At 42.4% G+C, this 19,754-nt stretch overlaps 1 protein-coding gene across 4 annotated transcripts in view; it reads right to left on the bottom strand.

The window, feature by feature from the left end:
• Positions 1–19,754, bottom strand: part of phlpp2 (PH domain and leucine rich repeat protein phosphatase 2) — a 120,318-nt gene that overhangs the window by 44,541 nt on the left and 56,023 nt on the right. For all 4 annotated transcript variants that reach the window (XM_080186900.1, XM_080186902.1, XM_080186904.1 and 1 more), the window contains exons 6-8: positions 17,845–17,993; positions 9,634–9,780; positions 7,346–7,576 (exon numbers count right to left, since the gene is read on the bottom strand). In XM_080186900.1, coding sequence (XP_080043026.1) covers positions 7,346–7,576; positions 9,634–9,780; positions 17,845–17,993 — 527 coding nt within the window. The remainder of the gene's footprint in view (positions 1–7,345; positions 7,577–9,633; positions 9,781–17,844; positions 17,994–19,754) is intronic.

Raw genomic sequence — 19,754 nt, 5'->3', positions numbered from 1 at the left:
CTTCATTTTGGCAGCTTCCCATTCTTTCAAGTGGTGATGTCACTTCCAGCGATGACATTCAAATACTAATATATAGTGCTTAGTGCAGCTATTAAGACATTCCTCCTCCTTTAAATTGAACATCCCCAACAATTGCAAAGAATGTAACATGCACATTAATCCAGAAGTCAGACAGTTTGGAGGTTGTTATTCTTGGAATGGTTGATGAAGAACTTCTGGCATCTCCCTCTTTGCATTAGTTGTAACCTCTGGCATTTTTGTATTTGTACAAATGTTATTAATGGTTGTTTTGACCGGTTTGACAACGTAACTAGAGGTGACACTGTGTTTGGTCTGATGGTGAGGTGTTGTCTTCCACATAAGTGTCTGTCGGTGCCAGAGTTTCAGGAAGATTCAGGTCAGGACTTTGTACAGTTGAATCCAGATTTTCAGCAAGTTCCATTTCTGGTAGATTGGTTCTTCCTACCAACAGCTAATCTACATGTCTCTTCCAGATGTCATCTCTGGTTTGAACGACATACAAGACAGGTGCAGTCTTGCAAGAATTGTGGCAGGAACCTGCTTCCCTCCTGTGGAGTAATTCTTGGGCAACACTCCTTGTCCTTGTGGGAGGCATGATTTACTTTCCCACCGTTCTCTCTGTGCTTGTTGTTTTTGTTGAACAATTTATTTTGTTTTCAGAGGTTTCAACAAGTCAGTTCTCAGATCACTAGCCTTATTTTTTTGTGTGTTTGCATACATGCATTTTATCTAAATTGTTTCTTTAAGATAGAATGAAGGCCCAGAGAGAAGGTATTTGTATTAGCATTGCTCGAGGCACATGACTTTTTAGCAATATGAAATCAAATGATTTAAAAAATACACCCTGATTTTGGGGTGTTGATTTGATTCCTCCATTTCTACTATAAAATTATTCTGTGTGATATCTTCATCCATCTTTTCAGTCGCTCTTCAAAACAGTTATATGCTGAGGGAGGGACATGCTGCCATCTGCTGGTTGCTTGCTGTGCCACAATGCTCTATGTCACTGGAAAGCAACTATTTGCATATCAATTGCAGTTAACTAGGCTCTGGAACATTTAACTACAACAAATTACATTTATCCACATCTGCAGTAAATGTTTAGAACTGCAGCGCTTGAGGGCCCGGGTCAGGCAACTCGAGGGGCGGCTGGAAGATGCGTTTCTAGTCAGGGAGAACGAGGAGATAATGGCTGGGAACCATGAGCAGGAGGAGGTCTCAAGGGCTGAAGAAAAGGGAGGATGGACGACTGTTAGGAGGGGAAAGAGGAAGAAGAAGAGTAGTCAGGGTCCCCCGGCCTCCCCAGGGGCCCCCCATGGTTCGTCGACATGGGCACAGAAAGATAGGCAGGAGGAGGAGGAGAAGACTGACTTAGAGGGACAGAAGGGGGCTGGCAAGGTGATAGTGGTAGGGGACGGGAGGGTCAGAGGTATCGATAGGAGGTTCTGTGGACAGAGGCGTGACTCCAGGATGGTGGTCTGCCTCCCTGGAGCAGGGGTCAAGGATGTAACGGACAGGGTAGAGGGAATTTTGAAAGGGGAGGGGGCACAGGCTGAGGTCATAGTACATGTAGGGGAGGGGGACATAGGAAGGAGGAGTAGGGTAGAGGTCCGTAGGCAACTTAGGGAGTTGGGGGCCAAACTAAAGAGTAGGACCTCCAGGGTGGCACTCTCTGGGTTGTTGCCCAGTACCAGCAGGGCAAAGAATGACGAGATCATGCAGCTGAATGCATGGTTGAGGGATTGGTGTAGGGTAGAGGGCTTTACTTTTGTGGATCACTGGGAGGTGTTTAGGAGAGAAGGGCAATTGTACAGGAGGGGTGGGGAGAATTTGAACGGGAGGGGAACTAATGTCTTAGCGGGGAGGTTAGCTGGGGTGTTTATGAAGGGTTTAAACTAATATGGAGGGGGGGTGGGGAGGTGGCTGGGAAAGAGTCGGGTGAAAGGAAAAGTATCAGGGAGAAGGAGGTTCCGAGGGACACTTGTGGGTTGAACTGTGTCTGTTTCAATGCTAGGAGTGTGGCAGGGAAAACAGATGAGCTTAGGGCCTTGATGTTTGTGAGGCAGTTAGATGTGGTGGCTGTAACAGAGACATGGTTAAGGGAAGGGCAGGACTGGCAGCTGAATGTTCCTGGGTACAAGTGTTTTAGGTGTGACAGAGGAGGGTTGAAGAGAGGTGGAGGGGTGGCACTGTTAGTCAAGGAAAGCATCACAGTAGTGCAGAGGGAGGACAATATAGAAGAGATAGGGATTGAGTCACTGTGGGTGGAGTTGAGGAATAAAAAGGGAGAGATTACGTTGCTAGGGGTGTATTATAGGCCACCCAACAGCCCGAGGTCAGTGGAGGAAGGCATTTGCAGGGGCATTTTGGATAGGTGCAGGAAGAATAGGGTGGTTGTAGTGGGTGACTTTAATCTTCCTGGAGTGAATTGGAGGGGGCCTAGAGCTGGGGGTACGGAGGGAGAGGAGTTTGTGAAATGTGTTTTGGAAGGGTCTCCAGAGCAGTATGTAACTAGTCCGACTAGGGGAGGGGCTATACTGGATTTAGTGTTGGGTAATGAGCCGGGGCAGGTGGGAGAGGTAGAGGTAGGCGAACATGTGGCTAATAGTGACCACAAGTCCGTCTACTTTAGGATAAAAATGGAAAGGGACGAGTGCCAGCCGAACGGGAGGGTGCTGAACTGGGGAAAGGCGAACTATGGCAGGATTAGGAGGGAGCTGCAGGACACTGATTGGGAGGGACTGTTAGCTGGCAAGTCCACGGTTGGCAAGTGGGAGGCTCTTAAGGGCAAAATGAAATGGTTGCAGGGGAGGCATGTTCCAGTTAAGCGGAAGGATGGGAAAGGTAGGATTAGAGAGCCGTGGATTACAGGGGGTATTGAAGACTTGGTCAGGAAGAGGAGGGAGGTGTATGTTAGGTCGAAAAGACTGGGTACAGAGAGTGCGCTGGAGGAATATAGAGAGAGTAGGAGGGAGCTAAAAAGGGGAATTAGAAGGGCGAAGAGAGGGCATGAAATGGCTTTGGCTGGTAGGATTAAGGAAAATCCAAAGGCATTTTATTCCTATATTAGGAGCAAGAGAGTAGTTAGAGGGAAAATTGGTCCTCTTAGGGACAAAAGTGGGGAGATATGTATTGAGTCGGAGGGAATGGGGGAGCTCCTGAATGAATACTTTGCGTCGGTATTCACGAAGGAGAGGGGTTCGGAATCGTGCGGTCTGTTAGAGGGAGCTGAGGATCAGCTGCAGGAAGTATCTATTACGAGGGAGGAAGTGCTAGGGCTTTTAGGTAGCGTAAGGACGGATAAAGCTCCGGGGCCTGATGGTATTTATCCCAGGCTGCTTAGGGAGGTGAAAGATGAAATTGCTGGGCCTCTGGCGCAAATCTTTGTCTCTTCTTTGGACACAGGTGAGGTCCCAGAAGACTGGAGGGTAGCAAATGTGGTACCGCTGTTCAAAAAAGGTAGCAGGGATAACCCTGGAAATTATAGGCCGGTGAGTTTGACATCGGTGGTAGGGAAATTAATGGAAAAAGTACTTAGGGGTAGGATGTATGAGCATTTGGAGCGTTGCGGTCTGATTGGGGATACGCAACATGGCTTTGTTAGAGGGAGGTCTTGCCTTACGAATCTGGTGGAATTCTTTGAGGAGGTGACAAAAACGGTTGACGATGGGAGAGCCGTTGATGTCATCTATATGGATTTCAGTAAGGCGTTTGACAAAGTCCCTCATGGTAGGCTGGTAGAAAGGTTAAGGCGCATGGGATACGAGGTCAGGTAGCTAGGTGGATTGAGAACTGGCTGGGTAATAGGAGACAGAGGGTAGTTGTGGAGAGGACTTTGTCCGGCTGGAGGCCAGAGACCAGTGGTGTGCCGCAGGGCTCAGTACTGGGACCTCTCCTCTTTGTAGTCTACATAAATGACTTGGAAGAGAGCGTAGGTGGTGTGATCAGCAAGTTTGCTGATGACACCAAGATGGCAGGGTTGGCGGGTACCGAAGTGGATTGTGAGGTGATACAACAGGATATAGATAGGTTGGTGCATTGGGCAGATAGGTGGCAGATGGAATTTAATCCTGACAAATGCGAGGTGATGCATTTTGGAAGGAATAATGTAGAGAGGAGCTATGTGATTAAAGGTAGACAAATTAGGAGTATAGAAACACAGAGGGACCTGGGAGTGCAGGTTCACAAATCCATGAAGGTTGCGACACAAGTGGAGAATGTTGTCAGGAAGGCTTATGGAATGCTAGCCTTTATAGGAAGGGGTATAGAGTTTAAAAGCTGCCGTCTAATGCTTCTGTTGTATAGAACGTTGGTTAGACCGCATTTGGAGTACTGCGTCCAGTTCTGGTCACCTTACTACCGGAAGGACGTGGAGGCTCTAGAAAGGGTGCAGAGGAGGTTTACCAGGATGTTGCCTGGCATGGAGGGGCTGGGTTACGAGGAAAGGTTGGAGAAACTGGGACTGTTCTCCTTGGAAAGACGGAGATTGAGGGGGGACATGATAGAGGTATATAAGATACTGAAGGGAATAGACAGAGTCAATAGTGAGAGACTGCTCTCTAGATTGGTTACAAATACAAGAGGACATGATTTAAGGGTGAGGGGGGAGAGGTATAATTTGGATATGAGAGGAAGGTTCTTTACGCAGAGAGTTGTGGGGGTATGGAACGTGCTACCGAGTAGGGTGGTGGAGGCAGGAACATTGGACTCGTTTAAGGTTCAGTTAGATAGGCACATGAGTGAAACGAGGATGGAGGGTTATGGTAGGGGTTATTAAATAAGGGTTAGAACCTCGGGAGACACCGGAAAGGCAGGCTTGTGATTAACGTTTTTGTCTTTTATTCCGCAGGTGGAGGTCCACCTCGTTGTCAAACGAGGGGCATGCACACGGTGGGTCGTGCGTGGGCTACTCTTGCAGGTTCCGGGAGTGGCCTAGTACTTCGTGTCGGTGTGTGTGCTTGATCCTGGACCAGTAGACGGGCGCCGCAACAGCTCGGTGACTAGCACTGCTAGCTGTGCAGATACATGGATTTGGGCCTGTGTCTGTGGGAGTTTGCGCATTCTCCCTGTGGATGCGTGGGTTTCCTCCGGGCACTCCGGTTTCCTCCCACACCCCAAAGATGTGCTCTTAGGCGGATTGGTTTTACCAAATTGACACTATTCTCCCCTGAATCTGGCTAAGTCAGGGGTTCTATTCGTAGACACGCAGGGTAGAATAGGTGTAGGGTGATGCGGCGGCGCGGGCTTGTTGGGCCGAAGGGCCTGTTTCCCGTGCTGGGTTGTTCTTTGTATCTTATCTTTGTATACAGTGCCCTTAATTTATTAGAACAATTTCCCAAGACGCTTCAAAGAGCATTATCAAACCAAAAATGACACCAAGCCAGATAAGATGATATGGAGGAGAGGTATGTTTTAAGGAGCTCCTGAAACAAGAGAGATAGAGAGGCTTAGGGTGGAAGCTTAGGGTTTAGCAACTCAAAGCATGGCTGCCAATGATGGAACAATTAAAATCAAAAGGTCAGAACTGAAACAGTGCAAACATCTCACTGGGTTGTAAGGCTGAAGGAGATTACAGAGGTGGGAGGAACCAAACCCTGATGGAGTTAGAAAAGAAAGATTAACTCTACCATTGTGTAGCAATAATCAACTCAAATTTCAGTCGATTTATTCTCCAAAATAACACTTCTGGATAATGTTGCATTGTTCACTTTTAACCACCATAGCTTTAATGGCCATTGTCTTGCTTCTTTAAATCTTCAAGCCTTTCTTAGTCCAAATCTTAAATGGTACCCACATCTGATTTTTCTTCATCCTCTTGATTTCATCCTCAATTTCATCTTCAATTGTTGCCAGGGCAAAGTTGTTGGGTCTTTGTTTCCAACATCTGTACTTGGCTTTCTTTCTCTCTCTAAACTTCACTTGTAACCCTTTTGATTCCTGAACTTTCACTCTTGACCTAACCCACTCATGTGTCTTTCTGCCCATTGAGCTAATTCTTAGCACACTCTGCAGTAACATTTCAAAAACAGTTATCCTCCACTCGTCTTCTTTCTTCAGAGTCCAACTCTTACATCCATAAAGTGCAATTATCATAGAAACCCTACAGTACAAAAATAGGCCATTCGGCCCATCGAGTCTGCACCAACCACAATCCCACCCAGGCCCTATCCCCATATCCCTACATATTTGCCCACTAATCCCTCTAACCTACACATCTCAGGACATTAAAAGGCAATTTTTTTTTTAGCATGGCCAATCAACCTAATCTGCACATTTTTGGACATCCATACATGGCTTCTTACTAATGCTTTTGGACTTCCGGGTGTTACTCAAGTCACTGATCGCGGTTCTCGTTGTGGTTAATCTAATCTGGATTTTATTTTTGGATACATCATCAAGCCAAGATACTTGAATTTGTCTGTTGCCTCTCTGTCAGTGTTCCAAATCATGACTTTTCTATTGCTATTCAGAGCAAGAATATCGGTCTTCGTCTTTTTTACGTTCAGTACAAAAGATTGGCTGTGTCTTTTGATTAAGTCTGCCAAAATTGCTCTTCTTCTATTCTAGGTTGAGTGTGGTGTCATCTGCAATTCCTGTGATTCCTTATGTTACAACCCCCTATGATGTAGTCACATTTCTCTAGTAACTCTTCTTGCACCATCTTCATGATTGCCTCTCCCATCACATCAAATAAATCTCAAAAGTGCTTCACAAACAAATTACCCATAAGACCAGTGATTATCACATCATAATGTCAGTAAATGTGGCTGCTATTGTGTGTCAAAAACATTGTCCAGTTACAAGATGAATGACCACTTACATCAACAACTTGCACTTACACTTACACTGTGCCTTCACAGAGAAACGCATTCCAAAGCACTTCATAGAAATATGATCAGATAGAAACCAACAATGAACAGATGATGATATTATGAGGGTTGACTAAAAACCTCAGCAAGGTACATCTTCAAATTAACAAAGAGATAAAAAGACATAGAAACTTAGGGAGGGAGTAGCAGGGCATAGGGCTGGATGTCAAAATGCATGCATGCCAATGGAGGGGTAAAAGGAGTGGAGAATAAACAAGTAGAGGGAATTCCTAAGTCTTAGAGCGAAGTAGGGGTAGAAAAAGTTGTAGAAATGAGACTATGAAACTTCAGTATTATGTTCTTTCTCATCAGTTCGAATCTCAATAGATTTCTTTGCTGCAAAATGCTTGCATAAACAAGTAGTACACCAATATTGTACATACCTGAACTACAGAGATCCAAGTGAAGTAGGTGGATTTACAAAGCTGTTGTTGCAGTATTTAGTGTTACCTTACCTAAGGTCCAGCTGTTTAACATGAGTCATTTGGCCCAATGTTTCCAGTGCCAATGTCTGTAAATGGTTTCCAGCCATGCTGAGCTTATCCATGGCTGTCAAAACTTCACACACTGCTGGGATCACTCTGAAGTCATTGAAGGACAAGCCGAGATGTGTCAGTTGTTGCACATTTCCCAATTCTGAAGGCAAGTCCTGAAGACAATTCCCATCCAGAATGAAGGTTTGAAGACTTGAAATGGAAAGAAATCATAAGTCCTGTGCATAAAATAATGACTTTTTTGTTTACATATGCTGTATGCCCACTTCCAACAAAAAAAAATTACAGAGCTTTTTGGGCATAAAAAGGAAAAAGGAATGATCAATGTGCCGAACTTAATTCATAGATTCTATACTTGTATCTTTAAAATATTATAAAGGTGAAAGATGACACTATAATCACTATAGAAATTGCTTAATGAAATACAAACAGAAAGAAAATGAAGACAAGTCTTTAAGATAATGAAAGGGTTTCATAGAGTAAACTAAAATATTTCCACTTGTGAGGGGGTCCAAAAACTAGAGGTTCTTATTAGGTGGTCGTTAATAAACCTAGGAAGGAACTCAGGAGAAACCAGTGATAACAATGTGGAACACGCTACTGTGAGAAGCAGTTGAGGCATATAGCACAGGTATAATTGAGGTGGTTAGATAAACACACAAGTGAGAAAAGAATATAAGAACAGGGTTAGATGAAAGGGGTTAGGAGGAGGCATATGTGGAGAAGAAAATGTTGGAATAGACAAGTTGGGACAAATAGCCTGTTCCTCTGTTATATACCCTGTGTAACTACTTAAACCAAAGAAAAAAATTTAAAGGCTCAATATCATAAAAGCATTTATGCAGGACATCCTCAATCCATTAGGATATGCACAATTATGGAGAAAACTGGTTAGGTAATATCAAAATGATTAGGTAAAGTTCAAATTAGAACATAGTTTTCTGCAATGCTTTGCTTTAGGTTCTATGAATACTGAAGAGGAAAAAGATATAAAATGGCTGTTTTTTTAAAAAGTGAAGTAAAACAGGTAAATTGGGCAGCTGGATATAAATGCACATTTTATGTTTGAAACAGAATCTGTGAAAACACTGCAAATAAGAACATAAGAAATAGGAGCAGGAGTAGGCCACCTGGCCCTTCGAGCCTGCCCCGCCATTCAATAAGATCATGGCTGATCTGTCGTGGCTCAGTTCCACATTCCCGCCCTCTCCCCATAACCCTAATCCCCTCTCTTATCAAAAACCCATCAACCCGCTTCTTAAAAATATTTAGCGAGGTAGCCTCCACCACTTCAACAGGCAGAGAATTCCAGAGATTCACCACCCTTTGAGTGAAGAAGTTCTTCCTCAACTCCGTTCTAAACCGCCCCCCCCCCCCCTTTATCTTGAGGCTGTGCCCCCTAGTCCTACTGTCCTTTCTGAGCGGGAAGAGTCTCTCCACCTCTATCCTATCCATCCCATTCATCATCTTGTACGTCTCAATGAGATCTCCCCTCATTCTTCTAAACTGTAATGAGTACAAGCCTAGTTTATTCAGCCTCTCCTCATAGCTCAACCCCCTCAACTCCAGCATCAGCCTAGTAAACCTCCTCTGTACTCCCTCCAAGGCCAAAATATCCTTGCGTAAGTAAGGCGCCCAAAACTACACACAGTACTCCAGCTGTGGCCTCACCAATGCCCTATACAGCCGCAGCAAGACCTCCCTACTTTTATATTCAATCCCCCTCGCTATGAAGGCCAGCATCCCATTAGCCTTCCTGGCCACCTGCTGCACCTGCAAGCTGGGTTTTTGCGACTCATGCACAAGGACCCCGAGGTCCCTCTGCACCGTCGCCCTCTGCAGTTTTTCTCCACGTAAGTAATAATCCTTCCTACCATTATTCCTAGCAAAGTGTACCATCTCGCACTTGCCAACATTAAATTCCATTTGCCAGTTCCTGGCCCATTCGCCCAGCCCTAGGTCCTTCTGCAGACTCTCCACACCCTCCGCACAATTTGCCTTTCCACCAATCTTGGTGTCATCAGCAAATTTCGACACCATACACTCGGTTCCCTCCTCCAGATCATCTATATAAATGGTAAATAGCTGAGGCCCCAGCACCGACCCCTGAGGCACTCCACTACTTTGCAAGTTTGGGAAGATAGAGAGAAATAAAAATGAATTACATCCACCAGCTAAGCTAAGATGACAACTATTGTGTAAAGCAACTTCTTTACATTTTACAACTTCTGACATATTATAATACTTACTTCTGCAGATTTCCGATCTCCTCAGGAATGTTTTGAATCCTGTTACAGGAGAGGTTGACTTCAGTAAGAGTTGAGATTTCACACAAAGAAGCTGGAAATGTTGTCAGTTTATTATTCGACAGGTTCAGACTTTTCAGCTGAGTAAACCTATTTTTAAAAAAAAAGTTGAAGAATTTTGTGTTTGTACATTTTCCTGTTTTGTAACCCTCAATTCCTTCACCCGCCACGTCTTTGTCACAGTCCCTCAATTCCAATTGATTTTGTCGATTGCTCAAAGTAGTAAAAGATAGATAACATGTAATTCAAAAGTGAGGAACATGGCTAGAAAACTGCCAATGAGGTATTATCAGGGACTTATGAATGAACAGTCAGGAGAACTTACAAATAAAATCGAATCATGAACTGTTTGGCAGTTCACTTGGAATTCTCAGACACTACCTCACTAACCACTTTTTCTAAGACCTTAGTTTATCTCAGGCTTCCAGTTAATTTATGCTGAAATTAGTTCTACTTGGAATATTGCTACCAAAGCGGGAAGATTCTAGCAATCACCAGGAAAGCAATAATTTAAATATTATCTTGGGCTCATCCTTATATTCTAAGTTGCTTACATCTCTTAATTTGCCTTCTTACTGTAGCTCGTGTCTCCCGTAAGAGATTTGACTTCTTTGTCCTAATGTACATTCTGAACTTATCCCAATGAACTCTTTCACCTTTGTCCCCATGGGATTTAACTTTCTTATTCTTCCTTGGTTCTGAATAATTTGATAATTCATTGAGTCCTGTTTTCCTCCTTTGTTGGTCTGTCAGTTGCAGGCAGCAATGATGCGCTGCTGTGATTTTTCCTCCTTGGAGCTGATAAGCTCCCGATACTGCGGCATTTGGAAAAAAAATTACTGAAGTCCTTCCGACTAACTGAAGTTTAAAGTCTTAATTGGCTACCCACCACTGTTGCCTCTAGGACTAGCTCATGGAGGAGAAAGCGAGCTATTTCTTTCTGATTTTCCCTACTCTACCTCCATATAGCTGGGAGAATTAAACTCTCAGAATCCTTGAGCTTGCTTGATTGCATTCCCATTCACCTGACGAAGAGTTTAACCTCGAAAGCTTGTGAATTTACTATCAAATAAACCTGTTGGACTTAAACCTGGTGTTGTCAGACTTCGTACTGTCTTTACCCCAGTCCAACGCCGGCATCTCCACATCAAGTTAAAGATGGCATATCTCTCTATTAATTTACTTATTTAATTAGCAACTTTAATCTCATGTTGACATTGCCAATCACCTTCCTGTCCTAGTTGTTCTTCCCAGTGCTAAGCCTATGTGTTCTGACAGCAGCTATCACTGTTCTCCAGAATGTCTGTTCACTCATAATCAAAGTCTTTGCAAACTATGAGCATACTGTGGATGATTGAATGAACGTCATGGCCTTGGCAGAAACCTGCCTGAAGATTGGATACCACCTCCCCTACCTATCACTGCTTATCTTGTCCAGACTGTTGCACTGGTATAACCAAGTTTTATAACCAAATCTCACCTTGCTTAATGTCCTCTTACTTCTCAAGCAATTTTTCCTCCCTCAAGCACCCTACTTATTTTCATCCTTCTCACCACTTATTTAAAATCCTGGTTCTCTACCCTCCATGCCTAAGTGCCATTACAATTTTCTTACTGCGCTATCTTTACTGCTTTCTTCCCTTCGCCTCTGCATCATTTTTGCAACCTTTATCCCTATTCATTATGTTCTCTCCTGCGTTCATTGTCGTCCTATCCTCCCTTACTCCATGTCATATTCACAGCCACCCACTTGACCATTCCACGTCACGTGGCTTCACACCCTCATTGTACAAATCACAGATAAAACCATCTCTGATGACCTCCTTGTAGCGCTTGCCACTTACATCTCACTTCCCCCTCCAAATTCCACTTCCATCTGTGTCTACCTCTGGAAAAATGCTCTTCTGCATTTACCTACAGTTTTCGTACTTGCAAATTCCTAATTGTTTTATCTACATGTCAAAAGTTAAGTCTTTTAAGCAGCTTGCTGATGAAAGCATTAATGCTCAAGTTTAAACTGGCATATCCCACTACTCGTTTACTCATTCACCCAGTACTAATTTACTCATTCAATCAGCAATTTTAATCACGTTTTATTTGAGAAAAGATATAAAGGAAAAATAATCTCAAACCACACAAAATAACAATCTAGTCAAATATTTGTTCAATGTAACATTGGTGATCATACAACAACAGATTATGTAGTAGTGTTGATTAAAATCATTGAGTAGGGCAGGCACTTGTAAGTTTATAAGGATTAAAGGTTCACAGTAAAACACTTAGTAGGATGATTCCAGTGAAAATCACAAAGAGAACATATTTCCAGAACTAGTTAAAATTGTATTGTAATTTTACTATTACTAGGTTGAACATTTTATCCTTCTGAAATCATAAACCTTCATTATTAGGCCAATCGTTTATCTGTAATATAGATTCAAGTAGAAAATAATTTCATCTTATCTAGTCTTCCTGTTCAATCTCATGTCTCTCTTCCTACTTGAAAGCAAATTCACTTTTGTGAACCTTTCCTGAACAGTCGTAAGTGTTGCTATTGCGCTTGGAACATCACAAAGGTTTACAACAGAAATGAAAGTTATTTGGTTTATCATATCAAAGATCTCTCAATATACTGGAGGTAGCTCAATTCAAAACTACTTTATGCTGCTCTGTTCTTTCTCCTGATCTACTTATCACTGTGGGCAGCAAGGTGGCAAGCACTGCTGCCTCACAGCGCCAGGGACCCAGGTTCAATTCCAAGCTCGGGTGACTGTCTGTGTAGAGATTGTACGTTCCCCCAGTGCCTGCGTGTGAGATGATGAGTGGGTTAGGCTGATTGGCCATGTTAAATTGCCCCTTAGTATCAGGGGAATTAGCATGTAAATATGTGGGGTTATGGGGATAGGGCGTGGCTGGGATTGTTGGTGTAGGTTCGATAGGCTGAATAGCCTCCTTTAGCACTGTAGGGATTTATGATACTCTTCTTTAAAATGGTCTCTTCCTTGACCATATTTGGTGACAATGGGTGCACGTTCCGATGGTTTAGCAGATAGAAATGTCTTAATCTCCTTCCACACACTCAATGTCCATTTTGAATTGAGCATCCCTTGTCACTAATGCTCCAAAGGAAAGGCACATTCCTGCTATCAAAACTCTTAAAAAAATATATTAATTATAGCCTCCTCAGCCACCTACATTCCACTGTTGGTGGCTATACAAAACTGCGCTTTCACACTCTAGCAACAATTTTTCTAAACATGAATATGCATGTGTTCCTTTATTGCGGTTGACTGACCGCCACCGCCGTCACCACCACCACGTTAAACTCACCATGTGGTGGTGGGCTGGAAAATTCTACCCTAAGACACTAAACATATTTGATACTCATTTGATTAAGATGCAGATATGAAATCATATTTCATCCTGTGAATAGGATCCAGATGAAAGCTCAAACAGAATTTTCCCCTGCTGTCGAACTGTCCACATGGACAGTGGGATTTTACACCAATCTTCCTTCAAATATGCACAACACTAAGAAGTGTTATAAGATGATAAATGGGATGGATAGGATAGAGGTGGAAAGACTCTTCCCGCTCAAAAAAGACAATAGGACTAGGGGGCACAGCCCCAAGATAAAAGGGGGGGCAGTTTAGAACGGAGTTGAGGAGGAACTTCTTCACTCAAAGGGTGGTGAAACTCCTGCTCCTATTTCTTATGTTCTTATGTTATTAAAACAGACTTAAAATGTTTATAATCCCTGCAATCTTAAATAGTGCTACAGTAGTCTCAGAACGTTCTGTTCAGACTAAGTTAAAACAACTCAACGAACAAAAAGTATAGCATGCAATCAATTAGAACACAATACAAATGTCATTCCCCATTCACCTGATTTTACAACTGTATATGTATTCAAACAATCGTACTTCCCTTTAATTAGCATGTACATTTTTGATTTTAAAATTACCTCAGAAAAAGTGGAGTTGATTCTTTAGCTTATTCTGATGTAATACATTCAAATTCCACTTCTCTTTAAAAATTAATTTGCCACAATTGTCCATGAGGGCACAGTTTGCAAACAGCAAGTTTCAGTAAGCTCTGTGATGTCCTGCTTGCAACTGAGATTTAATTGCAGGAGGTATCGAGTACAGGAGCAAGGAATGTGTTGTTGCAATTATACAGGGCCTTGGTATAATTGTGTATATACCAATTATATAATTGGTAACCGCACACAATACTCTAGGTACTGGTATATATACACCAATGCCTAGAGTATTGTGTGTGGTTTTGGACTCCTTTTCTGAGGAAGGATATTTTTGCCCTTGAGGGAGTGCAGCAAAGGTTTGCCATGCTGATTCCAAGGGTGGCGGGACTAATGTATGAGGAGGGGTTGACTAGGTTAGGATTGTTTTTGCTGGAGTTCAGATGAATGAGGGGGATCTCATAGAGGCTTATAAAATTCTAACAGGACTAGACAGGATGGATGCAGGGAGGACATTTCCGATGATGGGGGAGTCCAGAATCATGGGTCACATTCTGAGGATTCAAGATAGACCATTTAGGACAGAGATGAGGAGATATTTCTTCACTCAAAGAGCCTGTGGAATTCATTACCAAAGAAAGTGGTTGATGGCAAAACATTGCATATATTCAAGAGACGGCTGGATATAGCATTTCGGGCTCATGAGATCAAAGGTTCTGGGGAAAATGCAGGATTAGGCTATTGAGTTGGATGATCAGCCATGATCGTAATGAATGGTGGAGCAGGCTTGAACGGCCAAATGGCCTCTTGCTGCTCCTATCTTCTATTGATTCTATTCTCTTATGTTTCCATGTTTAAACTTCTTACATATGTCTCAGTGGAAAATATACTCACAAACATTTCATATGCAGAAAGCAATTCTGAGACAAGCCCAATAATTTTCTTGTTATCGCTACAGTTGTGAGTCCTCAGATTAGTAGAGAAACTAAGATTTTTAAATAACATTTGGGAAAAAATTGCTGATCATGCTCAATTTGTTTTCACGTGACCAAATGTTTTACTAAAGATGCATGCCTAACGTGCTAGCTCTCTTACCTCCGCAGATACTGCCTGACCTACTTACTGGTTCCAGGATTTTCTGTTTTCCTTTGATTTCCAACATCTGCAGTGCTCTGATTTTTGTGCAATCAAAATGTAACTACTCAAAATGAATATAACCAGAAAAGCTCAGCGAACCCCAAACTGATTCCACCTTCAAATTCTCAATTACGGTGATAGGAAGACAAAACTAAAACCAGGTTACAATTTTTACAAATTGCTTCAAACAATCAGGCTATACTTTCTTACATATTGGATTTGCCCATAGCACTTTAGTTGCTATTCTCCAAAAGGACTTGATTTCTATCTTGGTTTTCAGTTTCAAAAACATTTGAAGTCATTAAGTTCAAAAGGCTTCTATAGCATACACGTGCCTTTCCATTATATCTCTGAATTGTGGGATGCATTTTTCAGTCAATTTTCAGTGCAGAAAACTCTAATATTTTTGAAGTTATTGCACAGGAAAATGTGTATTGTCTTGGAGGGACATTGACACCATTATGATCCCTTTGAAGACCATTAAAATCGAGTAGAAATGTGAAATCCCATTATTTACTGAAGAGATGGAGTTACAAAATTCCACAATTTAAAACAAATGAATTTTACTATACAAGAATCAAGCAAAGCAAACATCATTAAATAAACACCTTCTTAACCGAAATAAGAACATAAGAACATAAGAAATAGGAGCAGGAGTAGGCCATCTAGCCCTTCGAGCCTGCCCCGCCATTCAATAAGACCATGGCTGATCTGTCGTGGCTCAGTTCCACATTCCCGCCCTCTCCCCATAACCCTTAATCCCCTTGCCTATCAAAAACCCATCAACCTGCGTCTTAAAAAAATTTAGCGAGGCAGCCTCCACCACTTCAACGGGCAGAGAATTCCAGAGATTCACCACCCTTTGAGTGAAGAAGTTCCTCCTCAACTCCGTTCTAAACCGCCCCCCCTTTATCTTGAGGCTGTGCCCCCTAGTCCTACTGTCTTTTTTGAGCGGGAAGAGTCTCTCCACCTCTATCCTATCCATCCCATTCATCATCTTGTACGTCTCAATGAGATCTCCCCTCATTCTTCTAAACTCTAATGAGTACAAGCCTAGTTTATTCAGCCTCTCCTCATAGCTCAACCCCCTCAACTCCAGCATCAGCCTAGTAAACCTCCTCTGCACTCCCTCCAAGGCCAAAATATCCTTGCGTAAGTACGGCGCCCAAAACTGCACGCAGTACTCCAGCTGCGGCCTCACCAATGCCCTATACAACCGCAGCAAGACCTCCCTACTTTTATATTCAATCCCCCTCGCTATGAAGGCCAGCATCCCATTAGCCTTCCTGACCACCTGCTGCACCTGCAAGCTGGGTTTTTGCGACTCATGCACAAGGACCCCAAGGTCCCTCTGCACCGTCGCCTGCTGCAGTTTTTCGCCACGTAAGTAATAATCCTTCCTACCATTATTCCTACCAAAGTGGACCACCTCGCACTTGCCAACATTAAATTCCATTTGCCAGTTCATGGCCCATTCGCCCAGCCTACCTAGATCCTTCTGTAGACTCTCCGCACCCTCCGCACAATTTGCCGTTCCCCCAATCTTGGTGTCATCAGCAAATTTCGACACCACACACTCGGTTCCCTCCTCCAGATCATCTATATAAATGGTAAATAGCTGAGGCCCCAGCACCGACCCCTGGGGCACTCCACTGGTCACCATCCGCCAATCCGAATAAGCACTTGACCCCCACTCTCTGCCTCCTATTTGACAACCAATCCTCTATCCACGCTAACACCCTACCCCCAACTCCATGTCCCCTGACCTTCTGCAATAACCTCTTGTGAGGTACCTTGTCAAACGCCTTCTGAAAATCAAGAAAGACCACATCCACCGGCTCTCCTCTATCCACTGCCCTAGACACATCCTCATAGAACTCCAGTAAATTTGTCAGACACAACTTCCCTTTAATGAAACCGTGCTGCGCCTGCTCTATCAAGCAATTCCCCTCAAGATGCCTCGCTATTTCCTCCTTGATGACGAAATGCACAATAAAACACAATTGCAAATTTTTGACTAAAATTCTTAACAGAACCTCCCCTTTTTTTATTTTGACATTTTCCAGAAAGTCTTTGGCTGCTTATTAGATTCTTGAAGTTTATCTACTTTCTTGGGACAAACACAGTCTCCTTGTAAGATTTGGAACTTTTCAGCTAAAGCCTTGACATTACTCTTTATTTCTGTGCAGTGATTGACAAAAAAATTGAAACACCTCCTGTTTCTAATAACTCTATTCTCTTGGTCCACAGATGATCCACAGTTGTCGACAAATTATTTTCCTGTTTCTGAGCTTGGACTCAAATCACAAACTTGGCTGCTTTCAGCTCAGACCTGAAAGACCTTCAGGCTGAACTGTTTGCCTTTGCGAGCCAAACATACAAATAAACCCCAAATAAGACAGCAGTCCTGCAATCTATCTCCATGGCAATAGGGCATACTCAGGATGTTCCAAATAGAATTTATATTAATTAACTTAACTTCAAAACCAATCCCCTCTAGCCTGATATCTCCACGAATAATTAACCTTTCTAAAAAAGACAGCACATTGTAGCTCAAGCACACGGACTCCAGATTTCCAGCTAAACGAGCACACCTGCCATGCAATAGCTCTTTCTCTTCTCTGACCTTATTAAATAAACACAAGTTACTTTTTGATCATCCATTATTTGTGGCAGTTTGGCAATTACTAAAGTAGAACATTTTAATTACTTATAAAAATTTAACTTCCCCAAAACCAAAGTTCTCTAAAACACTAAGATCTAAAGTCTCGGAAAGGGCCACTACAATTTCAACCTTTTTTTTGCATGGATTTGCTGATTTTTTTTACTGCTACTATTTGACTACACGTCAACCTTCAACTGGCATGATGCAGCAGTTTAGTTTGCATATTACAATTGGTACACCACTGACTGGCTTCAATCAGTTATTTTCCCCTTCTCTCTTACCAGTCCACGGGTAAAATATGTTAAGAACGAGAGAAAATTGGGTAACAGTTGAAGAGTGTATATCATGGAATAAAAGAAAAAAAAATTTCAGATACCTGTTAAGGTTGCAAAGGCCAGCATCAGCCTGCATAAAATTATGTCGTAGATTAAGATGCGTGATATCTTGACTGAAAAAAAGATAGTCAGGAAGTTCCTCAAGGCTGTAACATGACAGATCAACTGTACCAATTCGCTGAGATACAACCTGTAAATAAACCATTAATTAGTTGGCGCCAGTTACTATAAAAGGCTAACAGTAATTAAATAGAAAATTATATTGATGGCAGTTATTAAAATAAAAACAAGTGGAGATCTAAAAATATCATGGCAATGTTTTTAATATGACCTCAATTTTAAAGATGTCACATAATATCTGGTATAAGTTATACTTTTGCATGACACCTTCCCTTCTAAAAACCTGACAGACATCCATAAGCACAATGAGCCCTCTTGCTCATTCTCCTTGCATAAGTCAAGTGACTGAAAGCAGAACTGAGACAAGCTGAAATTTATGAAGACAAGAAGTTGGGAGGCAAATTAAGAAGGTATCAGAACAGCTGCCTGGAGGTAACAAAGTCATAATGACAGTGTCAGCAGCTGATGGATTGTTGGAGGGGAGGAAATGGATGATGCTATGGAGACGGAAGTGGATAGTCATTGAGAGAGAATGAAAGAGAGATAGTAGGTAAGAATAGAATCAAAGAAAGGCACTTTGGACCTATATAACAAATCAGAGGGATTCAATGGGGAGGTCAATGAGATTTATGGTTGCAAGCAGTCAAGAAGGATGCACATGGTCACACCCACAGAATACATAACATGCGATTTCATTAGAGTCATTTCACTGCTATTTCAGGTGCAGAAACCTGATTGGACAGGTATCAGTGACAGGAGACTGCATACTTCATAGCCTCTGAAATATTGAACATATAGAGTGAAGCATTGGCCAGATAGCATGTGAATGTAAGCATGGTTTATATCACAAAAACACATTTACAGCTATAATATACTTGAATAGTTGAGAAAGTACAGTAAGTTTAGCAAGTGGTACAATGAAGAAACTTGTTAAATAAAAAAGGCTGATCTTAATTTCAAATCAGCAACAAAATTCAAATCCCAACAACAAAGGCACCAGATGAATATTTGAATATTCAATTAAAAATAATAAATAATAGGGTTTATCACATGTAATTAGCAAATTCACTGGAGGAGTGGGATCACACTCAATAATTATTGACAAAGCATAGTATTGTCAAAGGTGTAAACTCAAGGTTCAAGTTCAAAAGGAAGTGCATTTCAGTTATTAGTAAGAATGACAAACATCTTCTTGTGAGTTCACCCCACCAGATTTTTGGTTCTAAAGAACTTTTTTTTAAACAGAGGAAAGGTCATTGGCAACCCATTGGTTGGGTGTAGAAATTACTCTGAGAAACTCCTGCAGTGACATTCTGAGGCTGAGGTGATAGGAAAATCAGAACTGCGGTCATTTAGCCCCTTAAGCCTGTTCTGCCATTCAATGAGATCATGGCTGATGTGTGATCTAACACCAATGCAGACCACCATCAGTCACATTCTGTCAAACAGACAAGCTGCTCAATATCTCTATTTCCTGTTCCCTGCTGCTCAGCCAGTTTCCTCACCAGGTCAATAATTCAACTTCAATTCTTAAACTTTAGCCATTAATCTGCTATGTGGTTCTTAGTCAATGTCCCACAGTGCGGCCATCCAGCCCATTGTGTCTGCACTAATTTTCCAAAAAAGAGATCCCACCCAGGCCCTCCCCTCCGCGCTATTCTCATAAACCTGCATATCTATAATCGCTAATACTCCTAACTACACAACTTCAGCACGTCAGGAGCAATTCAGCATGGCCAATCCACATCTTTGGACGGTGGGAGGAAACTGGAGCATTCGGAGGAAGCCCATGCAGACACAGGGAGAACATGCAAACTCCAGACAGCCACCC

This window comes from Carcharhinus amblyrhynchos, chromosome 4, assembly GCF_965287045.1.
Source record: "Carcharhinus amblyrhynchos chromosome 4, sCarAmb.v2.hapA, whole genome shotgun sequence".
Lineage (NCBI taxonomy): Eukaryota > Metazoa > Chordata > Chondrichthyes > Carcharhiniformes > Carcharhinidae > Carcharhinus > Carcharhinus amblyrhynchos.
The sequence above is the reverse complement of the archived record's forward strand: the minus strand, read 5'-3'. Positions and strand labels throughout refer to the sequence as shown.